The 22,322-nt window shown below is 32.0% G+C and overlaps 3 protein-coding genes across 5 annotated transcripts; 2 read left to right on the forward strand and 1 right to left on the reverse strand.

The window, feature by feature from the left end:
* Positions 1–251: 251 nt before the first annotated feature.
* Positions 252–16,420, forward strand: LOC115881688. 3 transcript variants are annotated; one of them, XM_030899279.1, is made up of 11 exons: positions 252–569; positions 3,257–3,451; positions 3,579–3,771; positions 3,824–4,319; positions 5,928–6,091; positions 7,680–7,889; positions 8,092–8,211; positions 11,556–11,688; positions 11,805–11,994; positions 14,460–14,717; positions 15,876–16,420. In XM_030899279.1, the coding sequence occupies exons 1-11, from the start codon at positions 444–446 to the stop codon at positions 15,999–16,001; spliced, it is 2,211 nt and encodes a 736-aa protein (XP_030755139.1). In that variant the 5' UTR covers positions 252–443; the 3' UTR covers positions 16,002–16,420. The 3 variants fall into 3 exon arrangements, with proteins under 3 accessions (XP_030755139.1, XP_030755140.1, XP_030755141.1); XM_030899280.1 differs by having other exon boundaries at positions 3,278–3,451; XM_030899281.1 differs by lacking the exon at positions 3,257–3,451 and having other exon boundaries at positions 258–569.
* Positions 16,421–17,119: 699 nt separating this feature from the next.
* Positions 17,120–18,845, reverse strand: LOC115881690 (serine/threonine-protein kinase rio2). The gene is made up of 5 exons (XM_030899282.1): positions 18,290–18,845; positions 18,087–18,229; positions 17,783–18,032; positions 17,580–17,731; positions 17,120–17,519 (listed from the first exon to the last, which is right to left on the reverse strand). Exons 1-5 carry the CDS (start codon positions 18,721–18,723, stop codon positions 17,155–17,157), a joined length of 1,344 nt encoding a protein of 447 aa, XP_030755142.1. The 5' UTR covers positions 18,724–18,845; the 3' UTR covers positions 17,120–17,154.
* Positions 18,846–18,862: 17 nt separating this feature from the next.
* LOC115881687 (ribosome biogenesis protein BOP1 homolog) lies at positions 18,863–22,081 on the forward strand. The gene is made up of 12 exons (XM_030899278.1): positions 18,863–19,071; positions 19,124–19,286; positions 19,343–19,622; positions 19,682–19,927; positions 19,984–20,246; positions 20,306–20,459; positions 20,519–20,754; positions 20,808–21,033; positions 21,087–21,301; positions 21,359–21,532; positions 21,594–21,768; positions 21,893–22,081. Exons 1-12 carry the CDS (start codon positions 18,970–18,972, stop codon positions 22,047–22,049), a joined length of 2,391 nt encoding a protein of 796 aa, XP_030755138.1. The 5' UTR covers positions 18,863–18,969; the 3' UTR covers positions 22,050–22,081.
* Positions 22,082–22,322: the final 241 nt, after the last annotated feature.

The following is a 22,322-nucleotide window of genomic DNA, read 5'->3' on the forward strand; positions in this document are numbered from 1 at the left end:
CGAAAAATTTAAAACAATAAACACTTTTTAATAAATTAAATTTGGCAATAAACAATTTCAGACATACCTTTAAAGTGAAATGACAGCTAACTGTCATTAATTTCATATATTTATCGCGGAAATTGTATATTTCAATTCCTGATTATAGCCAGTTAATCTATAAGAGGTCAGTTATTTTAACTCATTTTATTATTAGATTACTATTAGAATAAATAACATAATAACCACATATTCCAGTACCATAACCTATTTGTAAACAGTTATTTTCACTTTTGAAAGTTGGCTCTTGTAGTAACAATCAAAGTGACAACAAAGACAAGCGACAGCTGACAGTGGATTATTTCAAATGTCAATAATGTCAAAGTGTCAAGTATTTTTCAGGTTAATATGAATTCTTGCTAGAAAATTAAAATATAAAGAAGTTTTATGCAAACTTTTGAGAAATGGCGGTATATAAACATTGCAGATGTTGCCTAAAATATCAAAATAATTATGTTGCATTTAATTTTACGGATTCCGAAAGTAAATTTAGTGTTTCTGCAGCATTACGTTTAGTTGTTCCAGAATTGGTAAATATTTTTTGTTCTTCGTGTCAGTGGCGTAACTAGAGAGTGGCTAGGGATGGGCTAGGGGAAGCCTTTCAACCTCAAAATTAGCCTCCTAAGAAGATTGGTAAGGGTGGTTTAAAATCGGTTTTAACCTAAAATCGGTAAATTATAAGTGTAAAGGTCGATTTATAAACTCTACAGTTGGCTTTGGATTTGGCGTTGGCGTTGGATTTGCCGTCGACTGTTCGTAGCGCCGCAAAATCGCATTTATAAACTCGACGGTTGACAGTTGGCTTTGGCCGTTTTGGGCAGATCTAACCTTACATTTTTGTTTACTTTTTACTTAAGAGTAGCAGAGTCTATAGTGCGTTTTTAGAGACGAAAGTGTTTAAAGTTTTGGTTTTTGTTCGAGATTTTTAATTATGGATTTGGAAAGTAATGGTCTTGATGAAATTACCCTATTAGGGTTATTGGGAGTGACCATAAATTTGGAATTAGCATACTTCAAAACTAGATGTAAACAAAGCAACACGTGATCGCTCTTTACTATTCTATTGGCTGTAACGTCATTTGCTACGTGGTGCTACGGACGGCGAACCGCCGCGAACGGTAAAAAGTTAAACATAATTCAAGTCCGACGGCAACCGGGCGCCAAAGCCAACGCCAACCGTGTTTATAAATGCTCTTATGGTAATATACAGTTTTAAGAATTGGGCGGCGGCGCCAACGCCAAAGCCAAATCCAACTGTGAGTTTATAAATCCTACTTAAATCCTACTTAAGGGCTTCATAAGGGCTTGAGCTTCCCCAATTTTTTTTTTGTTGCGCCAGTCTAGTTGCGCCACTGATTAGCGTAACACTTTTTTTGTTGCATATTTTTTATTTTGCCACTAGATATAGGAAAATGTAATCTTCAGAGGAAAAATAAATATATATAATTTTTTTGGCGCTTTTGTGATGTACTACAGGTCAAATTAACGTCGCATTTATTTAAAAACAATTAAAAGTCGATATTTTTATGTTGCGTTCAAATGTCATTAAACTAGAAAGATTGCTGATAACTAGTTGGACCAATTATACAACACTCTATTATAACGCGTATGGTTTATATTTAAAAACTATAATTAATTATTCTCTAAAAATACATAACTTACTTTAAGAATAACTGTAGAACCCTGCTATGCATCCCTGTAGGCTTGGTACATTCTCCGCCGGTGCTGCCACCATCGGAGAATATCGTAAAAAACTAGCATATACAAATACACAGGTTTAAATAGCGAGTATACGAAAAATTTATTGTTTAATTATTTTAAAAGTGTTAGGAAGTGTAATTTGTGAAAATTCTAAAAATAAAAATAAAAAAATAAATATTTTGATATCTTCAGAAGGTCTAACTTAGTAATTAGATGAGTTCAACTACGGTAGCGAGCAGCATTTTGCACGCACCGGATTTGCTAGTGGGGTCATAATCGGGGCTATTTCGGCTATAACAAAATTTTTTAAAGGTACATAATTATAATTTTAGAAGATGTTCATAAAGCATTTAACCACTAGTTGATTAAATAAAGTATACCATTAATATTGCAAATTATATTTTATTTTTATCCTCTCATAGTCTATTTAATTTTTTGATTATGTAACGAGCATTTTGTTTACACACTTGATTCGTCGAACTGCTTGAATCCATTTCTGATTTTGCTCAAATTGGTGGGTGTGAGAAACTATGAAGCTATAAAATGTGGTTTCGGGAGAGTTGAATAACCAAATTTACGTACCTCGGCTTGTGGAAATCGACAGATTATATTATTCCCGTGATCCTTAACTGATTTTTTTCAAAATAAAAATAAAAAATACGCTCGAGAATATCCAGGTTATGTTTTTTACTTACAATTTTGTGCTAGCACAGACTAGCACAATATCCGAATTATCGCTCTCCAGATTATCAAGTCTTTACTGTAGTCATGTTGTTTTTAGTTTAGCCACAGCTTATAATAGAAGCAAAAATATTTTTAAGAATTATATGTATATGTTTTTATGTTAATGTATGGAAATATTAATGTTTATTTGAAATTAGGTTTCTGGAGTTAGCAGGTTATCACGTTTCACTGACGTAATGGTAAATTGTGAACGCAACTTAATTTTTTATTCGGTGATCCAAATACAGGGTGATACAACGTTCCGAAAAACTTCCATATTAGGTTTCCTATTTGAGGTTTTCACTTCATTTTTCTTTCAAAATAAGTGTGCACACCTTAAAATTAATTTGCAGTGCGACTCAAATATATTATTTTTTCACTAGAGTTATATTTTTTAAATTAAGTGACTGTGCAAGTCAGTTATAACCTTAAGCGGCGGCTACACGACAGCGACTTGCCTGCACGGTATAGTTTGCGCAGTTAAGACGGAATGCCGTTGGGTGGCTACATGTTGCAAGCATGTTTTCGGTTTGCGCAAACCACAGTGTGGTTATGGTGTGGTAATCGTCGATAAATTTTGTTTGAGAATTCGCAGCAATGCTAAACGATTTTTTTTTTATTTTAAGTGCATTCTTCTACTGTTTGCTACTGAAGAAATATAAAAGAAAACGAATAAAAAAAATTCTGTTATAAATGTCTTTGGATAACTCCGTATATCGTCCATTATCACTTTTCTTTTATTTTATTTTCACTATTATCATAAAATACTCGACAAAATACTACTATATTTTAGGTTATTTCGGCATGTTTACAGAACCGAAGGCTGTCATCCCCGTCCACACGCACAAATTATACCGCACAAACCGGTTTGCGCAAACCAAAACTTTCAGCAAGACGACGAAAGCACAGGCCGTGCTTTTTGGTTTGCACGAGATACAGTTTTCCCGTCCACACACACGGGCGTCCCGATACAAACCAGTTTGCGCAAGTAAGTCTTCGGTAAAGCCTGTGCGTGTAGCCGGCCCTTTAGATTAAGTTATAACCTATACTGGACAGACTTTATGAATGAATGGTATTGATGAAACGTTTTCATCATATTATATTTCTATTTTTAGAATCAACAGGCTCCAAAAAAAGCTGTCATATGTACGCAATGCTACGCTTTATTGATATTGTCATATAATTTTCGCTTACAAACTTTTAAAACGGAAAATATTATTAGCGCATTCAGAAAAAAAGATCGACATATACCTAATTTTTCTGAAGAAGATTTAGCTGAAGTAGCAAAACTTATCCACAATACTGACGGTGAGAATATTAAAGCATAGTGTCAGTTATGTTTTTATAACTTAATTATTAGGTACTGCCCCTGAACCTCTGCGAAACGAGGAAGAAATAATAAAAATAATTGAAGCAGCAGAATATTTTCTTAAAGGAAATAATAGCAATCTAGTAATAAATGAAAATGATCTTACAAAGCAGTCAGTTGAGTCAGTTAAGCTAGGTGAAAATGGAGGTGATACAAATGAAACGGATTCCAATTCAGAAAAGTACCACGAAGAAAAAACAATAGAGCATAAGAATGAAGAATTGGACGCTGGAAACTATATACGATTACCTCAAGGGATTTTAACGAAACATTATCTTAAACAATCTGAACTTTGGTCTAGTGTAAATACCAATGTATCAGATAAAGAAAACCAAACATACAGATTAGAGCCAGGAGAAGTACTACCCCTTACAGCGAAATTGACACCAGTCAAATATAAAATAGATCGGAATCTTTCAGATGAAACACTGAAAGATTCTAGCCTAAATACTAGCGGTCCTAAAAGTGATGAAAAACGATTATCCAGGTAAGATTTAAAAAAAATTAAATTAATTTACAGTGTCTTTCAAAAAGATTGAAATCAAGGCAGCATACCCAAAGCAAATTATTGAGTCTATCCTGCTTTATATTTTAACACGTTTTAAATAAGATTAGAATGCCACTGATAAACTGTAATTTAAAGCAGCCATATTAACGCCCCATCACGGTCGCGATGTTTAGTTAATAAGCTCCTTCCTTAGTCCTTAGTCTTTTTATTCAAAGTATTCCCATTTGCTCCGAACTTTTTGGAACATTATAAATTAATATTCTATAAGCGATACCAAATAAATTTTTAGTGACGTTAGCGAGGCATGAGTTAATAATTTTGTATTACAACTTTTTAGTTAAGTGAATTGTGTTGGGATACTTTACGCTTAATTTTATTTACTAACAAACTGTGCTGTAAAAAATTGTTCTTTTTAGAACCGCTTTTAGTGCGAAGTGTACAAGATAGCTTAATAGCCGTTGCAAAAAAACTCATCGCAACCTTATTAGAATATTTTGAACGGGAAAGCGGTAGTGATGGCTCTTTATGTCCCTTAAGTGTTGTTCACCCCCCGGTGAGTTTTGTTGATGGAAATAATAACTGTTTATATATTTATAATTAATTCATTTTTGTTTCCTAAAATATGTTGATTTATTATAAAAGAAAATATGCAAAAGTTGGCAACGCTGTGCAGGTCAAGATTAATCACGTTAGTTTATTTGGTATGATCTTTGCATAAAAAGATTTAGGAAGGAGTATAATGTTGTCTATGTATCTATGCATGGTGGGCGGAAAAAGGGCTCTAGGATCCTTGACAGTTCTATTTGACGATTCATTTGACACATTTGAAATGTTGTGGATTTGTCAGTCTTTACTGAGCTTATTTTATGTTATTTATTATTTATTCTACTACTGATAGTTGTATAAAGGTGGTAAATCTAGATGGGAATTGTGGCAGAACTTAAATTAATAGTGACACTATTGCGATTTGTCGAAAAAGACTGAAAAATAGTTGTTTGTAGCGTGCGGTAGATCTCGGTCAAAAATCGAGTAAAATAATGGAATAACTTACGCTAGTAAGTGACTATATAATATACATACGTGTAGTAAACCAATATAATTTATGAAATTCACTTAAAATAACTAATTATATATTTTTTTCTTGCACTTTTGCTTTTATTTACTACTTGTCAAAGAAATTAAATACGTCAATTTGACTAACCTGCTTCAGTAACGTACCGGATGTTTGTGTTAATAAATAATTATTATAACTTATCTATTTTTACTAGAATTATATATTTTTATAACAATTTTAATAACTATCAACATTTATTCACAACGTAAAATAAAACAACAAGAGTGAGTCTACCCCACGTTTACCGTACACCATAGTTTTACACTTTTCAATTAAAATTAGAACGGCACTGATAAACCGAAATTTAAGTGGGTTATATTTGAGTCTTGAATCCTATCGCGGTTGTGTGACCTAAGTTTTTTGATATGCTCCTTCCTTAATCTTTTTATTCAACGGGTATGATCTATACCTATATTTACTTTTTGATTTAAAATGTTCAGTAAAGTAGAAAAATTAATCATATTTTTATATAGGCCATCAGAAGACGTTAACAGCAATACAGAAGTAAAACAACTTATACCTACTCATAACAGTCAGTTGGATTGTTCTTCAACTACACCACCCAACAGTAGTATTGCAAGCAAAACAAAACCGAAAAAACGTCAGTCCAAAGCAAAAATTAAAGCCATCGAAGAAGGTAACGATATACCATTAATATTGATTAAATTATATTTGATCCTCGCAATATATGCCTATTTAATTTTTGTTTACTCAATTATTTCATCGAACTGCCTGAATCTATTTTTGCTTTGGCTGGCAATCCATGGTTGGCAACAATGAATTTAAAAATCGTTTCCTCGATTACGTAACTAAAAGTTTAAGGCTGTACTTAAACTGCCGTTAAACGGTAGCTTACTAAAATGCCGTTAATATGTATGACGTCGTTGATGTGACGCACTTGACGGGCTTTATGAAATACAGGAATTTTATAAGAACTAACGCTATCTACCCCACCAAATAACCAACTTAACCAACGCAACTAACCTCGACACTGATATGAAATATAAAAAACAAATATAAATTAGTAAAAACCAACCAACCCCACCAAATAACCAATGAATTAACACCCTCCAAATAACCACTCTAACCAACCCGCCAAATAACTTAACCAATCCAACCAAAAAGAGTGAAACCAATGCAATAAGATCACGCTATAAGCAAAAAAATATTAAAAAGTCTTGGTCGGCGTGAGATTTGAACCACGGACCGTGCGCTCACGAAGCGATAGCCTCAGCCACGGAGCCACAGGTGCTCTTGCAAAATACTTATAGGTAGGCATTACTTTCCGCCGACATGAACGTCGTCACAATATCTATTAACGGCATTTTAGTAGGCTACCGTTTAACGGCTGTTTAAGTACATCGAAAGTTTAATTGGTATCAAATGAGGCGTCAAGTTACAAAACCCGTCTTATCCCACAAACGTTGTTTCGAGATAATAGGCAAAAACTGTTTTAGCAAATGTTTGAAGCGTTAATATACAAAAAAACGTGACCATTGAGTGGAATCATTGTTTTGTATCTTTTTCTAGGAATAAAAATTAATATTTAATTTTTAAACGAAAAAAAAAACTCAAAAATAATTCGGATAAGGTGGGTTTTGTTGCAGTATGATGCATATTGGCTATAAAATGAAGAACGCTGTCATTTTATATGTAAATTTTTATGGGAAATGTCAGCGATCGTCATTTCCTAGCCAACTGGACGCGTTTTTTCGATCATACGGTATTTGCCTCCTAACGTGATTTATTAAATATACTATTTTATTAAAATTAAGTAAGGATTTGAAAAGACATCAGTAGTAATATTATACTTGTGTAAAAAGCTTATAAAAAAATGCGGGATTTGTAAAAATAATGACAATAAAAAGCAAATATAAGTGGATAAGACGGATTTTGCTGCAGTAACGTAATTTGTAGTGAATTTTATATACGAATAGGCCAATTTTATTGCAGTTTGGGATTATGTTTATGTAGATTTCAGGGTCCACTATTAATATACATGTCATTAGGATTTTTTTTAAAAATTGGATAAGGCGGGTTTTGCAACTTGACGCCTCAAGTATACTTAAATATCATGGCATGACGGAATTTAAAAAAATCGGTTGATAAACACCAGTCCTATAAGTCTTAAATTTTCTAATACACTATCTATCAAAACAATGAATACTAAACATTTATATTTTTGAATTTAATTTTTTTTCCCTATGGATATCAACGAATTCTAGATCCAAATGTTTCACGGAAGGGCAGAAGGGTTTCAAAAAAATCCATAAATAAAAGAAAAACTAAAAGTCTCTCACCAAAAGAGGACATGGAGGTTGAAAATAACAATACAGCTATATCAAAACCGCCCGATGTAAGTCAAGAAACTTTGTACGAAAATCTCGACATAAAAAAAGAACCATTGTATGCAGAAGATTATCTAAACTTTTTCGGTAAGCCCAATATAGTACGACCACAAAGAGAATGTATGACATCTGTTGCATTTTGATGTAATTTGAATGTATTTTCTCTCGTTGAATAGGTTTTTAAAAATAATTTTATAATTATATGGACAGTTCAAATAAATGTAATATTTTTACTCTGAGGTCAACCATTTGATTAACAGGTTGAAAGGTATTTTGTTTTTTTTTGCAGAATATACAGAAGAGGAAAACCACGATATGGAATGGAACAACGAATCATTATCCAGTGCATTCCAATCTATGGATAATATTCATAATATTGATAACATCGTAGATATTCTACCTGAAATTGGTAACTAATTTTTATTTATATCTCTATGAAGGGGAATATAAAATAATATCTAGTATTATACGGAGCGACCAAGAATGATTGAAATTGTTGGCTATTCTGATTATGCTTGGTTGGTTGGCAATAAATTTCAGAAATTCGAAATTTATCACTAGCGCCAAAACAAACCAAAAATTAAATATGATTATTTTTTACGATATTTAAATTCGTGTCCCATAACAATGTGAGACTAATTAAAAAACAGATGAGAAGTAAGATATATTATAATAAGTATTCCATTTCCATATTGAACACTATAGTTGTATTGATAAATAATTTTTTACATTAAAAAATACGTCGATTTCACAAATAAACAAAGTTTTCAAGAAGATAAGAAACTACGACTAAAGAATACAAGAACTAATAACACCCGATACCAAATTGTTACCATACCCCCAAACAGTGCCGTGGCACATATTTTTTTTAACTTAGCTGCTTGAAGAGATATTATATTTTTGATAAATGTTTTGACTACGCCTATGGTGTATGCGGTGGTATCATACTAATTAATTATGAAAAAAACGTATTAAAATGTTAACAAAAGGTACAAAACTAGTATCGACGTATAGAACAGATCAATTATGGAATTTTTATGGAATTCAATAAGAAAACTAAAAAACCGTTAAAAAAGTGGAGTGGATTATGTGGCTCTTTCTTATCGCTGCGGCTTTTACACTTGAAAGCTGAACAATTAATCACCATTTTCATAAAGTTTATACAAAGTTCACTACACACTACACACAATAATCTATTAAAAATCGCTAAAATTGTCGCTAATAACCAGCTGATGACTCATTAGCTTCAAAAACCTGACTGAAAAAATGACTCGTTACCTCCAAAAAATGGCCGTCTAACATCACAAATTCTGCTGCAGTCCATATAATATGAGCATTACGTGTCCTAAAAAAAAACTGAGGTCAATGAATTGACATATTTGCTATTTTTCGATTCAATAATTTGTTTTAGCATCAGTACCAATCGTTAACTCTAAAATCCTTCAATACAGTTTTGCCAACTGTGTTAATCAATGTTAATCACTCCGTAGAATAGTATTTCCAGCGAAGCATAATGTGGCTCTGACAGCTGTTGTGTATGTGTCATTTTAATTCAAAAATAAGCAGTTTATTTATATCGAGATTAGGCGTTGATTTTATTAAGGAAGGCGTTGATTTTATTAAGCTTACTGATGCTGGAAGTACACACTCGCCGAGGCGATACGAGGTGCGACAAAAAATTAACGATATGCACATTGTTATTGGGTAGGACCGTCCTTTTTTGTCGCGCCTCGGCGAGTGTGTACTTCCAGCATGAGAGTAGAGACATAGTGGAGCAGTTCATCTCGCCGTGCAACGATACTGATACATTGTAGGACATGGTTAGGAACAAAGATATTTAAACTCGGGAGATACAATGTTCCATTCATAAAACGCTCTAAAGCTTCATCACACATTGGTTTGCGAAAATCAACGAGTGCAAGAGAGAATGGATAGAGAAGGAAATAGGGAAATATCTGCTCGATGGCAACAATGTAGTTGTGTACAAAGATTAGACGTTTGAGGTCAATTTCCAGTGGCGTGCCGATCGACCGACAGTATTTTAAGGAAATTAAAATAATTGTTTAATAAATTAAAATAAAATAATAATAAAACTTACATCTTACATATTTGTCGCATTGTAAAAAAATAAGTTGAGGGAGGATAGCGAAATAAAATAAAAACCGGCATAATTTTTTATTATAAGATGGCTTTTCACATAAGAATAACGATTAAAAAATTAATAAGCGTTTTTTACTTTATTTTATTAAATAAAATATCAAATTTTAGGTGTATTAGTAAATGTAGTTTCAATATCTTGTTCCAAACCTTGTTCGTCTCGGTGAATGAGATTCCCTCTATTAGCAATAACAAAATAAAATAGTTATTTTAACCTAATAACACAATATTTTACCAAAAACCAGTATTTGTAGAGTTCACATATTTTTGATAAAAACTTTATTATTATATATATGAATTTTACAACTACAATAAAAAACAGTGAATAAAATTTAAAATGTGCCTTATAATTTTTATTAGTTCACAATTGTTCACTAATGAGGGAATAAGAAGTAAGAAAATTCAACATTTATTTACCTTAAGTTTCATTTTAGGGATGTTTCAAACACAGTAAATCAGAACTGAAAATATAAGATGTATATTATACCGTACGATCGAATAAAAACGGCGTCAGCGATGGCTATGAAATGAAGATCGCTGTCATTTTATATGTAAATTTATATAGGAAATGCCATCGATCGTCATTTCCAAGCCAACTGGACGCCGTTTTTATTCGATCATACGGTATGTGAATATCTAAACAAAATTATTTGATATAATACACAGTCATCAGAAAAGTCTAGCGATAATTTTACAAAATCATAAATAAAATAAAATGGTGATTGTTTAGTAAACGGTTCTTAGTTTAAAAAAATATTTAGTTTTTTTTTCTCTTGTTTCCAAAGGAAAATTCATATTGTTTATAAATAATAAAAAGTGCATGTGCAAAGAATTTCAATACAATAAAATGTAAGAAAGTCATAAAATTCATGTAATAAGAACATTAATTATATGCATGTCAAAAGATGTCCATTTACATTATAGCAACCAAAATTTAAAGCAAAAGCCGTATAAAATTGTAACGGCAACAAAAAAAGTAAGGCCGCAAAATTCCATCTTTGGTACACCCCAATAAAATTTTCACAAAAGGTAGGTAATGGTTTGTCAAACCCAAGTAGGTACCTAGATTAGATTTATTCTTATAAGAAAGTACGGTTTTTCGAAAATAGATGTTTATAAATTACAGACGGTTTATAGAACTTAAAATTTAATTTTTAACATTCAATACCCTTTCTTAAAAGGGAAACAGAAATTGTTATTAACTTATTAGTAATTAGTATGTACCATGTACCTTTTTGCTACAAATAATTTAATTAATAAATATATAATTTAAAAAAAAACATAATAAATATATGATTTAAAAAATAAACCTAAAAATATAATTTAGAGATCTGCTATTTTTTATGTACCTAACCCTACTTATTTGTATTTACCGGTGAAAAGTTAAATTTGGATTTAAATGATACACTCTCTTGTACACAATACATGAATGCGCTATATTTTTAAATTAATGAATGGAATGATGAAGGAGAAAGGTAAACAATTGTATCTCGAGTTTAAATATCTTTGGTTAGGAACTACTCCACTATGTTTTTACTCTTAGTCTATTTTTTCGATATTTTTAGTCATACGGTATTGAGATACTTTTATATACAGGTGATGAAATAGATACCCCCGAGTACGTCAGAATAAATAGTATAAGACCTGCTTCTTTTAAGGATATAAAGAATCAATTATCTGGGGAGCCAGTAGGTACCGATAAATCATCGGTTAAAAAAGATAAAAAGAGGCAAGTAACCGCAGTCTAGCCGTGGCTCAGTGGCAAGTGTATCTGCTGCTGACCTGGCACTCATCCATTAAATTGTGGTATCCATACTTTAATATACATTTTTTTGTTAAACGTAGGTCAATTAGTCAACCTGGCGTTTACTATCCCACCTACCCGATATACAGCGAGACTGGTGACTACATTAATGATCACGATTATTTGTCGACTCCTTACGTCACAAACGGCATATTACGACGAATAGGCAAAAGGAGGGTGTGCGTATGTTGGCTGTGCGATGCCAGTCATGCTGTCGGGCAACACGGCTTTGTAATTATCCATATACAAATATAAATAAATACGATAAATATATTTCCTGATATTAAGCCCCATCTACACCACGTTTTACCTATCACTTTTATCTGTTCATTCAAAATGTATTAACATTGATTGAAAGAATTGAGAAGATACGCAGCCTAATAGGCAAATTTGTGACAAGGCTGATTTGATTTCCCCTGACGTCTCAAGTGCTGTACGGTGGAGCCTCTACTCGTTCTGCAACCAACGCATAAAACACTCACTTCTCTAATTCGGCAAGCAAAGGCATATCGAAAACGGTGTGGAACTGAAAGCGACAGTGTTGCTATATTAAAATGTGTAATATCTGTAATACGTTTGACGAAAACATCTTTGGATGAAAAATCCGCGTTTATGTATTGAAAATTTATTCGTGTTAAACATAGAATAAACACCGATAGACGCCGTTCTTTGTTTATTAATATTACTATATTAAATTGCTTAATGATAGAAAATCCGTATTATTAACGTACTGTACCCAAAATCCGTAAATCTCCTAAGATCTACGGATCAATCCGTAGTTCTGGCAACAGTTTCCAGCAACCACTCACTCTATCGACTGAAAGCAGAACTACGGTACAGTATTCTGTATCCGCTGCGCTATAAACGACTATCAACGTCGCAACGGCGCAGAGTTAAACTAAATCTCGGACAGGTTGCCTAGCGGCAACGATATCGGCAGCTACATCTCAGACAGGTTTTGTGCCACGAAATCGCCCATAAATGTTGCGCACCTTCTTATTTCTTCAATCAACGGTATTAAGTAAGGTAACAAAATTCACAACACCGACCGTGTTACAATAAAAAAAATAATGGTATTTAAGAAGGATAATGATTACAAAAGACCCATTATTTTTAAATTTATTTTAAAAGTATGCATTTCCATGCCTCATTCATTACACCATTGATTATAGGAACTTATTTTTTCATATTTTTTGATGAGGAATCAGTGAGTACTCATTTAATACCTTGACCAGTCAATGATATTAAAATGTTTAATATTGCTATTAAACTTGGTTTAAGATAGATTAATAAAATAGCGTTTATCTCATCAAGGAGCCAAAATATCGAGAAACAATTTTTAATCGCCATTAAATGGCCTACCCAATTGTGCTAAGGGCTCAAACTCACTGACGACCAGGTCGCAACGACCTGGCCGTCGGCTGGCCGGATGCTTTACGTTTTTAGCTGCGGCCAGATGAACGACCAGTTTCAACAGAGTTGTCAAATCTAACGATTTTTTACGTTTTACCAATTAGAAAAAGCGAAGTTGCTATTCACAACAAACAAAAGGCATTGTGTACGCGCGACCGACAAAAAGAGAGATATTCTGTTTCTTTTTTCTACTGATATGGCGCCCTTATTGACTTTAGAAGTAAACATATTAGGTCCATCGTAAAAAAAGATCGTCAGATACTGCCTCTAAATATAAGCAGGTAGAAAGTTTAGCTTCCAGTTATTTCAATGTTTACAATATAACGAAGAATCTACAACAGTAATTACTTCTATTTTTATGAATGTTTAAGTTACTTTCTTAATTTTTTTTTCAAAATAATGTACCTAGTAGAAATATAGTCTAATGAACCCTGTTTGAAAAACGTTAAATTAAATATCATATTTAAAATACAGTTGTCCTCCTTTGTATATGACTACAATACAACTAAAAAAACTAATTTAATAAAAAAAACAAGTGGTTGTAGAAAAACTTTAAATATTATTTTTTTTTATTTTTTAAACATCGAAACTCAAAGGTATAATAACAGGTATCATACTAACCATAAATAGAGTAGGTATGCCATATAAAAATGTTTTGAGTTTTTACTAGAATCGACCTTTGATAAAAAAAGGGATTAGATTTAAGTTTACCTTTGATCCAGTCTGTATACTATTTCTTTGGATTTTCTGCACGTGTGCAAAAACTACACTAAAACACTATATCTTATAGAAAATAAAATATTGTGCGTTGAATTTGAGGGATTTCATCTGAAAAAATATTAATTTGGAAGAAAACCGGCAACAAGCGACAGAAAATAATAATATTTCCGTGCAGTCTTCTGGTCGCAACGACCAACGGACGGCCAGGACGTTAGTGTGCGCTATATCATATGATTTAATGGTTTTAGAGGTAGCTGCGGCCTGGCCGGTGCGACCTGGTCGTCAGTGTGTTCGAGCGCTAATGAGAAAAAAGTCAGAGGCGCACATTTTTCTTTTTAGAAATATATTCCAGTGATAAACCATATGCACGTCCGTTTTATCCTCAAAATATCATTCGAATCTACGAAATCATCGTAACTACGAAAATTTTGATATAAAAAATAAATCTTATTTTTACTTTTTTTGTGAAACACCCTGTATTGCATAGTTTCACAGAGTGCAGGTAAAACGTTATGTGTAGACGGGGATTTACAGTCATAATGATTAACTTTTTAATTTTTCAGCACATGAGAAGACATGAAAAAAGCACGACATGTACCGTATGTCACGTTAATTTCCACAATGTTTTTCTTTTAAATATTCACGTCAAGCGCCATTATTCGTATTGCAATCCATGTAAGACGACAGTTTCATACCTGAGTCATCACTTGCACGTCAAATGCGACACTGCAAATGAAGAATCGAAATGTGAAAATGACCAATATTATAAGGATATCCCCGACAAAAACTTCGACAATCAGGAGGTTTCGTTAAAAGAAAAGGTTCGTTGATAGTAGTATAATACATGTTGTGACTATAACTTGTCAAGCAGTCACTTCATCTGCGTGGTCTGTATTTTAATGCACGGGACAGTGATAGATATAAATGACCGGTTGACAGACAGAGAAACAAAATAAAAAGCGGCATACAATGTTACAAGTTTTTACGTGTGTAGAAAAAATTAAACTATTTTAAAAACTTTCATGTATACTAGTGAAATGAAGATACTAATCTAAGCTAAATATAATCTATTACAGCTGTAGTAAAATGGGTAATCAATTGTAAAAAATAAAGTTCCAACCCTAGATGCAACATTTTTCGTAAACGCCTACTTGAGCGGTTTGAAATTTTGACTCAAAATCTGACAATACCACATAGAAGAGATGCATCAACACAGCGTTTATCTCTTTTTAATACATTTGATTTTCCATTAAGGTGTCAACATCACTGTCTTACACGTTAAAATCCACGCAGTTTCGATGACCAGCTCGGTACACCCCAAAACACAAAATAACACGGAAATGCACTTTTTGTGCAAGATACTAATAAATCCTTATGGGTATTTCGCCACTGCACTGCAAGAAAATCTACAAAATAGAATAGTTATTTTTTGTAAACACTTCTGCGTTAAACCTAAAAAATACAATAAAATTTTTAATTATTAAAAATTTTATTGTATTTTTAACAGAATAACGTCAACGGCTTCTTGTAGACGTATCTGTTTTAAAAAAGTAAAGTGTTCTCGAATAGTTGAATTTAAATATTTTAAATAGTTTTTTTTTTTCTTTATTCTTTGTATTTTTTTGCTTCCGACGACGGAAAGAGATGACTTTCCGAAACGTTAAGCATTTTTTTTGTTGGGCAAATTTTGTATTACTGTGAACATAACTTCTGACAAGCAGCGTCCATTTAGGTTTAACGCAGAAGTGTTTACAAAAAAATAACTATTTTATTTTGTAGATTTTCTTGCAGTGCAGTGGCGAAATACCCATAAAGGATTTTTCTGGAAAGATGAATCCGCCACATAGATACAGACATTTTATACAAGTAAACTAAAATTTGTTGTCCAGTGTATTCAGTTACAATTTACATACTTTTTTGTCTTAAATTAGATATATTTTGATATTTTTCGAAATAAAAATAAACACTTTTTATTATAGGTTACCGGTACAAAACCTGTAAAAACGCAATCCCAACAACAACTGAAACCTGATAAAGATCTTCTTAATATAAGAAAAAGCAGCAGAATAGCTAAGTGTACTAATAATAAAATACAAATGAAATAAAAAAATAGGCATATTTTTAAAAAGTAGCTTTTCAAATAGAGCAGGCCAGGAAATCGTATTTTAATTTAAACATTGCTCTGCTGCTCCCTGACCATATTTTCCTTTTTAGCATGCAGCTAAGTGTACGCTAATTCATAATTTTTTTGAGAAGATCAATATTTGTATTAAAACGGAACATGAGTAATTTTCTGTTTGGATGAAGTATTTTTTATATATAATTTCTCAAGACTCAAAAACAAAGATGTTGATTAAAAAACTCAATGTTCAAATTCAATTCGTTCAGAATGTTATATAGATAAAATAATAAAAATATATGTATATTTAGGTTTATATTATACTAGATGTATAAAACCTATATTTGTACAAAATACTCTAGAATAATTTATATTGTTTATTTTGAATAAAAATTGTTAATTTCGGCTATTTTATTATCTGCAACAGATATATACCAAATAAAGTATATTTTTGTCCCCATCAGTAACATTTGTTCGCCAATTTAATTTTCTGGTATGTCAAACAAAAGTCAATAAATTTTTGTGTCTTAAAATTGGAAATAGCTTCCAAAGAAAAATGCTGAAAAACCTCCATCCATTTTAGTATCATTTTCCTTCACTCTTTATTTTTCCTTCTAAGGTATTTTGAATTGATTAAATTCAAAATTCAATTGACAGACAATGTTGACTGACGGACATCGCGTCTAAATAACGAACTGTCCATCATAATGACGGCCCTCTGGTTCTTGTGGGTTAAAACAATTATTAGTAAAGCCACTCAATTCTAAACAATAACACAGTTTCATCAAATCATAGGTTTGACATTTTTGGTTCAATAATAGAGGCAATAAATTGTGTTTTGTTAAAAAAGTCATCGCTAGTAACATAACAATTATTTAAACATTTGGATTCAGTTATTTTATAAAAAATCTTTGTCTCGTACATAAAATAAATTAAAAGTGTTTCTCCTTTATTTCTTATTTACCAAATATTTAACTTTTCTGACTTGTAGTCTTTCAGAAATAAAACATTCAAAAAAGCTTTCAGAAAAAAAAAATTTCAAAAAAGCTTTAAAGAACAAGGATTTTGGATAATTTAAGGATGAATAATAAATAAAAACATATCTCAAATATAACTGTTATATCAAACTAATACATCCTTTAATCATATCCCCACACTCCCCCACTTTGCTTTACAGTATCCCTGTTTTCCCTTCTTACTCGAGTTACCGCATTGGCTTCACCCTTTGCCACACATCTTTTCTGTTGATTTTTAGTCTCTTTTGTTGTCAGTTGCTTCTTTATTCTTCTTTTTATTTCATCTGGATGAATTGTAGTTGCAGTTGATCTAACACTCCTCGATTCAAAATCATCATTTTCAGTACTATCATTACCACATTCTTCTTGACAATCTGACTTACTCATTTTATCATTTCTTAGTTCTTTCATAATTGTTTCAATGGATGTGTAATTAGAATCTTCTACTATTTCTTCCGTATCATGAAATTCATCACCTGATTCACTATCTGCACAAAGTTTTTAATTACCTATATTTTTGTGTTTTATGAAATATATTTATATATTACCACTCTCTTCACTGCTCTTTTCAATCCCTAATTCTAAATTGATATCTTTAGCCATTTCTTTTGTAAACCCTGTACAAAAAACTTCAGCATCTAGATTATCTGTCCTTTCTATATCACTAAATGTTGGGTATGTCTCACTTTCATAGTTAAATCTATAAACAAAACTCAATTAAACTTAATAAATAATGTTGTAAATATTGTACCTTTTCTTAAAAAACTCTTTTACACAGTTTACGTCCCTATTAAAATAAAACTCAGCATTTGCATGTTCTGTCGACATCATTTGTGGAAAATCTATGATAACAGGTTTTTCATCTTCAGTTAAAATAATATTAAATTCATTAAAGTCTCCGTGAATGACTCCAGAATCAGCGAACCGAATTATCAGATTCATCAGTTCATCATACAATGCTTCAACGTCCTTTACTTCTGAAATATGATTCAGAAGGGTACCTACAATATATAGAGCATGCTTACAATGCATATGAAATAATATGTTTTTTTTACCTTGTACAAGTTCCATTACTACACAATGTCTATTAAAATCAAGAGGTTTTGGAACTGGAAATTTTCTATCATACAAAGCCTTCATATAAGCAAATTCTTTAGTGGCTGATATCCGAGATAAATAAAGCCAAGATGCTGATTTTCTAACAAAAAAAATATTAAAATACACTTAAAAGAAAATAAGAACTGTTTTAGATACATACCTATGTTTATGATAATCTCTCTTCTCTGTAACTTTCCTAAAACATACTCTACCCAATCTATGCAACTTCAAACATATTTCTTGCCCTTCTGAATCTGCTACAATGTATATGTTACTTTCTTTTCCGACTCCAATCTGATTTCCAAAAGAAGCAATAATGTTACGCTTTGTCAGGGAATGCAAAGCTAAATAATCATATCCAGCATTAGTTAACCGATACCCATCGTAGCGTTTACCGCGTTCATAACTTAGAAGTTTGTGTTTACATAATTCTCTAAGTAGTTTATGAACTCCGCCGTGCTGTAAGTTAGCAATCGACGCTGCCATGGGGCCAGGTACTAACTCATGATTCTTCATACCCATTTCTATTGCTGTTAGCACTCTGAAGTCTTCGTTGGTGAGATATCTCATTAATGATACATTTAGTTTACCCATTATTAAATCGTATTGTCAAACCTTGTCTTAGAAAGTAAGGAAATTATAAATTATTTATTATTTTAAATAACATGTGGAAGTTTACTTTCGCATGGTTATTTTATTTTTGTTGTCACTGTTACTTGTCATTTAACTTTGATACAAATGAACTACTATTTGACATTTTTTGAATTCCTAACCTTACTTATAATCTCACGTGTAGGATAGCCAAAGCAAAGCCGATTATTAAAAAAAATACTTTAAAAAATGGGCAAGCAGCAGAAACCTTTAAAGCGAAAATTAAGTGAGGCTACATTTAAAGGCGAAAAATCAAAGGAGAGTGAAAGCAGTCAGGATTCTGAAGAAGAGGTATTAATAAATTACATGTATTTATAGTATTTTTCACTGACAAACTTTTAAGGATCTGTTAAAAGATCAAATCATTGAGGACGAATCTTCTGATTCAGAAGCTGAAATCGATGAGAGCGATTTAGATTCCAGTGACAATGAAGATAACGAATTTGCTGAAGAAGAAAGTGAAGAGGATTCTGATGATTTATCATCAGCTGACAACTCTGAAGATGGTATTGGATGTTGTTTGGTGATTAGAAAATTTGCTTTAATATATTTTACATTTCAGAAAACGACAGTGACGCCGAAGATGAAGACGAAGAGGATAGTGACAATTCAGAAGACGAAAACAAAATTGGACAAGAAAGTGGGGGACCAATTTCCAGTGAAAGCAACACAAAACAAATTGAAAATGAAGATGAGCTACAAAATAGCTCACACTCTCAAAAACACAAGAGCAAGGCTAAAAAATCCCATGAGAAACAAGTCACAAGTGTAGATGAATATGCTGAAGATACAAGTGATGAAGAAGACATTAGAAACACTGTAGGAAATATTCCTAAAAATTGGTAAATTATGTGCATAACTTGTTACATGAATTTTTTATATCTTCTACATAATTATATAGGTATGATGACTATAAGCATTTGGGCTATGACTGGGATGGTAAACAAATTGTAAAACCAGAAACAGGAGATCATTTAGATGAATTCTTAAAAAGAATGGAAGATCCTAATTTCTGGAGAACTGTTAAAGACCCTCAAACAGGACAAAATGTCATTCTTAGCGATGAAGATATTACTTTAATTAAAAGAATCAAAGCTCAAAAAATACCAGACGTTAGTTTTGACGAGTATGCACCTTGGATTGAATGGTAAATCTTTAACATAAATATTAGGACTTATTTTGTTAATTAATATAATTTTAAAGGTTTACAAGTCAAGTGGAAAAAATGCCAATAAGAAATTTTCCTGAACATAAACGTTCATTTCTACCCAGTAAAAGTGAAGCTCGAAAAGTGTCAAAAATGGTTCATGCTTTGAAAATGGGTTGGATTAAATCCAGAGAAGAACAGAAGAAGATAAGGGCTAAGAAAGAACCAGAGTTTTATATGTTGTGGAACACTGATGATCAAGCTGATGAAATGAGGAGGATTCATAAACACATATCAGCTCCAAAGAGATTGCTTCCAGGTAAAATATACTTAAAAAATCAAAAATATTGTGGTAAATGTAGAATTTGTTATTTATAGGCCATGCAGAATCATATAATCCACCTCCAGAATATTTGTTTGATGCCAAAGAAATGAAGGACTGGAATAAGCAGAAAAATACACCTTGGAAGAGAAAGTTACATTTTGTACCTCAAAAATTCGATTCCCTAAGAAAAGTACCTGCCTATCCAAGGTAAAATAAAATCAAATGTTATTTATAATACAACACTAAGTCACATTTTTTGATGATAGATTTATCAAAGAGCGATTTTTGCGTTGTTTGGACTTGTATCTCTGTCCGAGGGCGATAAAAATGAAGTTGAACATTGAACCAGAATCGCTTGTGCCTAAATTACCCAGTCCAAGAGACTTACAACCATTCCCGACAGTTTTGGCCATTGAATATAAAGGACATACTGATATGGTTAGAACTATTAGTACTGACAAAAATGGACAGTACTTATTAAGTGGTTCTGATGATTGTACCAGTAAGTTATCTAGAGTTTTGTCTTTTTAGTTCTTTAATATGTATTATTTTCAGTAAAAATATGGGAAGTGAATACAGGGCGTTGTTTAAAAACAATTAAAACTGACAGTATTGTAAGATGTGTAGAGTGGTGTCCTAATTCTGCTCTATCTTTAATTCTTGTGGCCACTGGTAATGAGGTTCTTTTAATTAACCCAGCGGTAGGAGATTTTTTGGTTACAAACAAAACAGATGAAGTACTAAAAGAAGTACCTCATAGTGATGTTATTATTAGTGACAGGTAAGAAAATGTACCTAAAAATAGATAAATAGTAACATTATTTGATATTATAGGATTAAAACCACAGTTCAGTGGTGCGAACCTGAACAAGAACTGTTCGATAGAGGTGTTAGAGCACAGTTAAAACATTTCAAAATGGTTACCCAGGTAACATGGCACGGTAAGGGCGATTATTTTGGATCGGTGATGCCGGATGGGCAAAGCAGATCAGTTTTAATATCACAGATATCGAAGAGAAGAAGTCAGTTACCGTTTGCAAAGTCCAAAGGTATAATTAGGCATTTTGGAGTGAACGAAAATATAAATTAACTTTTTTTCTCTTTAGGTTTGGTGCAGTGCATTTTGTTTCATCCTACAAAACCTTTCTTATTTGTGGCGACTCAAAGGCATGTTCGAATATACGACCTAATAAAACAAAGTCAAGTTAAAAAGTTATTAACTAATTCCAAGTGGATATCAACTATGGCAGTGCATCCAGGTGGTGATAATCTGTTAGTTGGTAGGAAATTTTAACAAGTGAGAGAAATATTGAAATATTAATGAATTCACGATGTTTACAGGCACATATGACAGAAAAATGTTATGGTTTGATTTAGATTTAAGTACTAAACCATACCAGACGTTAAGGTTGCATGGTACCGCAGTAAGAGGAGTAGCTTTTCATAAAAGATACCCATTATTTGCTTCCGGATCTGATGATAGAAGCTTAATCATTTCTCATGGAATGGTTTATAAGTAAGTTATACCTAGTTTTTCTGACGTAACTATTCAGTAAGTATTATGCAATTTTGGATAAGTTACGCGAGAAGAACTATATTTTGTTTATATAAATACCTTGATATTAATATACAAATTTCAGTGACCTGCTACAAAATCCCCTAATAGTACCATTAAAACGACTGGAAGACCATAAGTCATTTAATGATTTTGGAATTTTTGGAGTACATTTTCATCCACTTCAACCTTGGGTATTTTCATCAGGTGCAGATGGGACTATTAAATTATATTCAAATTAAGTATATTGTTAAATTTAAATAAATATGTTTTTGTAAATCCCTTTCTTCTTATCCTATTTCACCGAATTGAGTTACCATTCCTGTATTCTAGTGTTTGTTTATAAACAAATTTAACATGAGGAAAATACTCAGTTTCTCTAATGTTCTCTGCTTTGCATGTTCTTGAATATTTTTTTCATAGAAAAAAAATTCCAAAAGTTTTTAGAAACGAAAATAGAAAAAGAAAGTTTAATTTTTAAATATTCCCTTTGAATATTCCCTTTAGGTTTTAGG

Source organism: Sitophilus oryzae, unplaced genomic scaffold (assembly GCF_002938485.1).
Source record: "Sitophilus oryzae breed Bouriz unplaced genomic scaffold, Soryzae_2.0 scaffold_172_pilon_pilon, whole genome shotgun sequence".
Lineage (NCBI taxonomy): Eukaryota > Metazoa > Arthropoda > Insecta > Coleoptera > Curculionidae > Sitophilus > Sitophilus oryzae.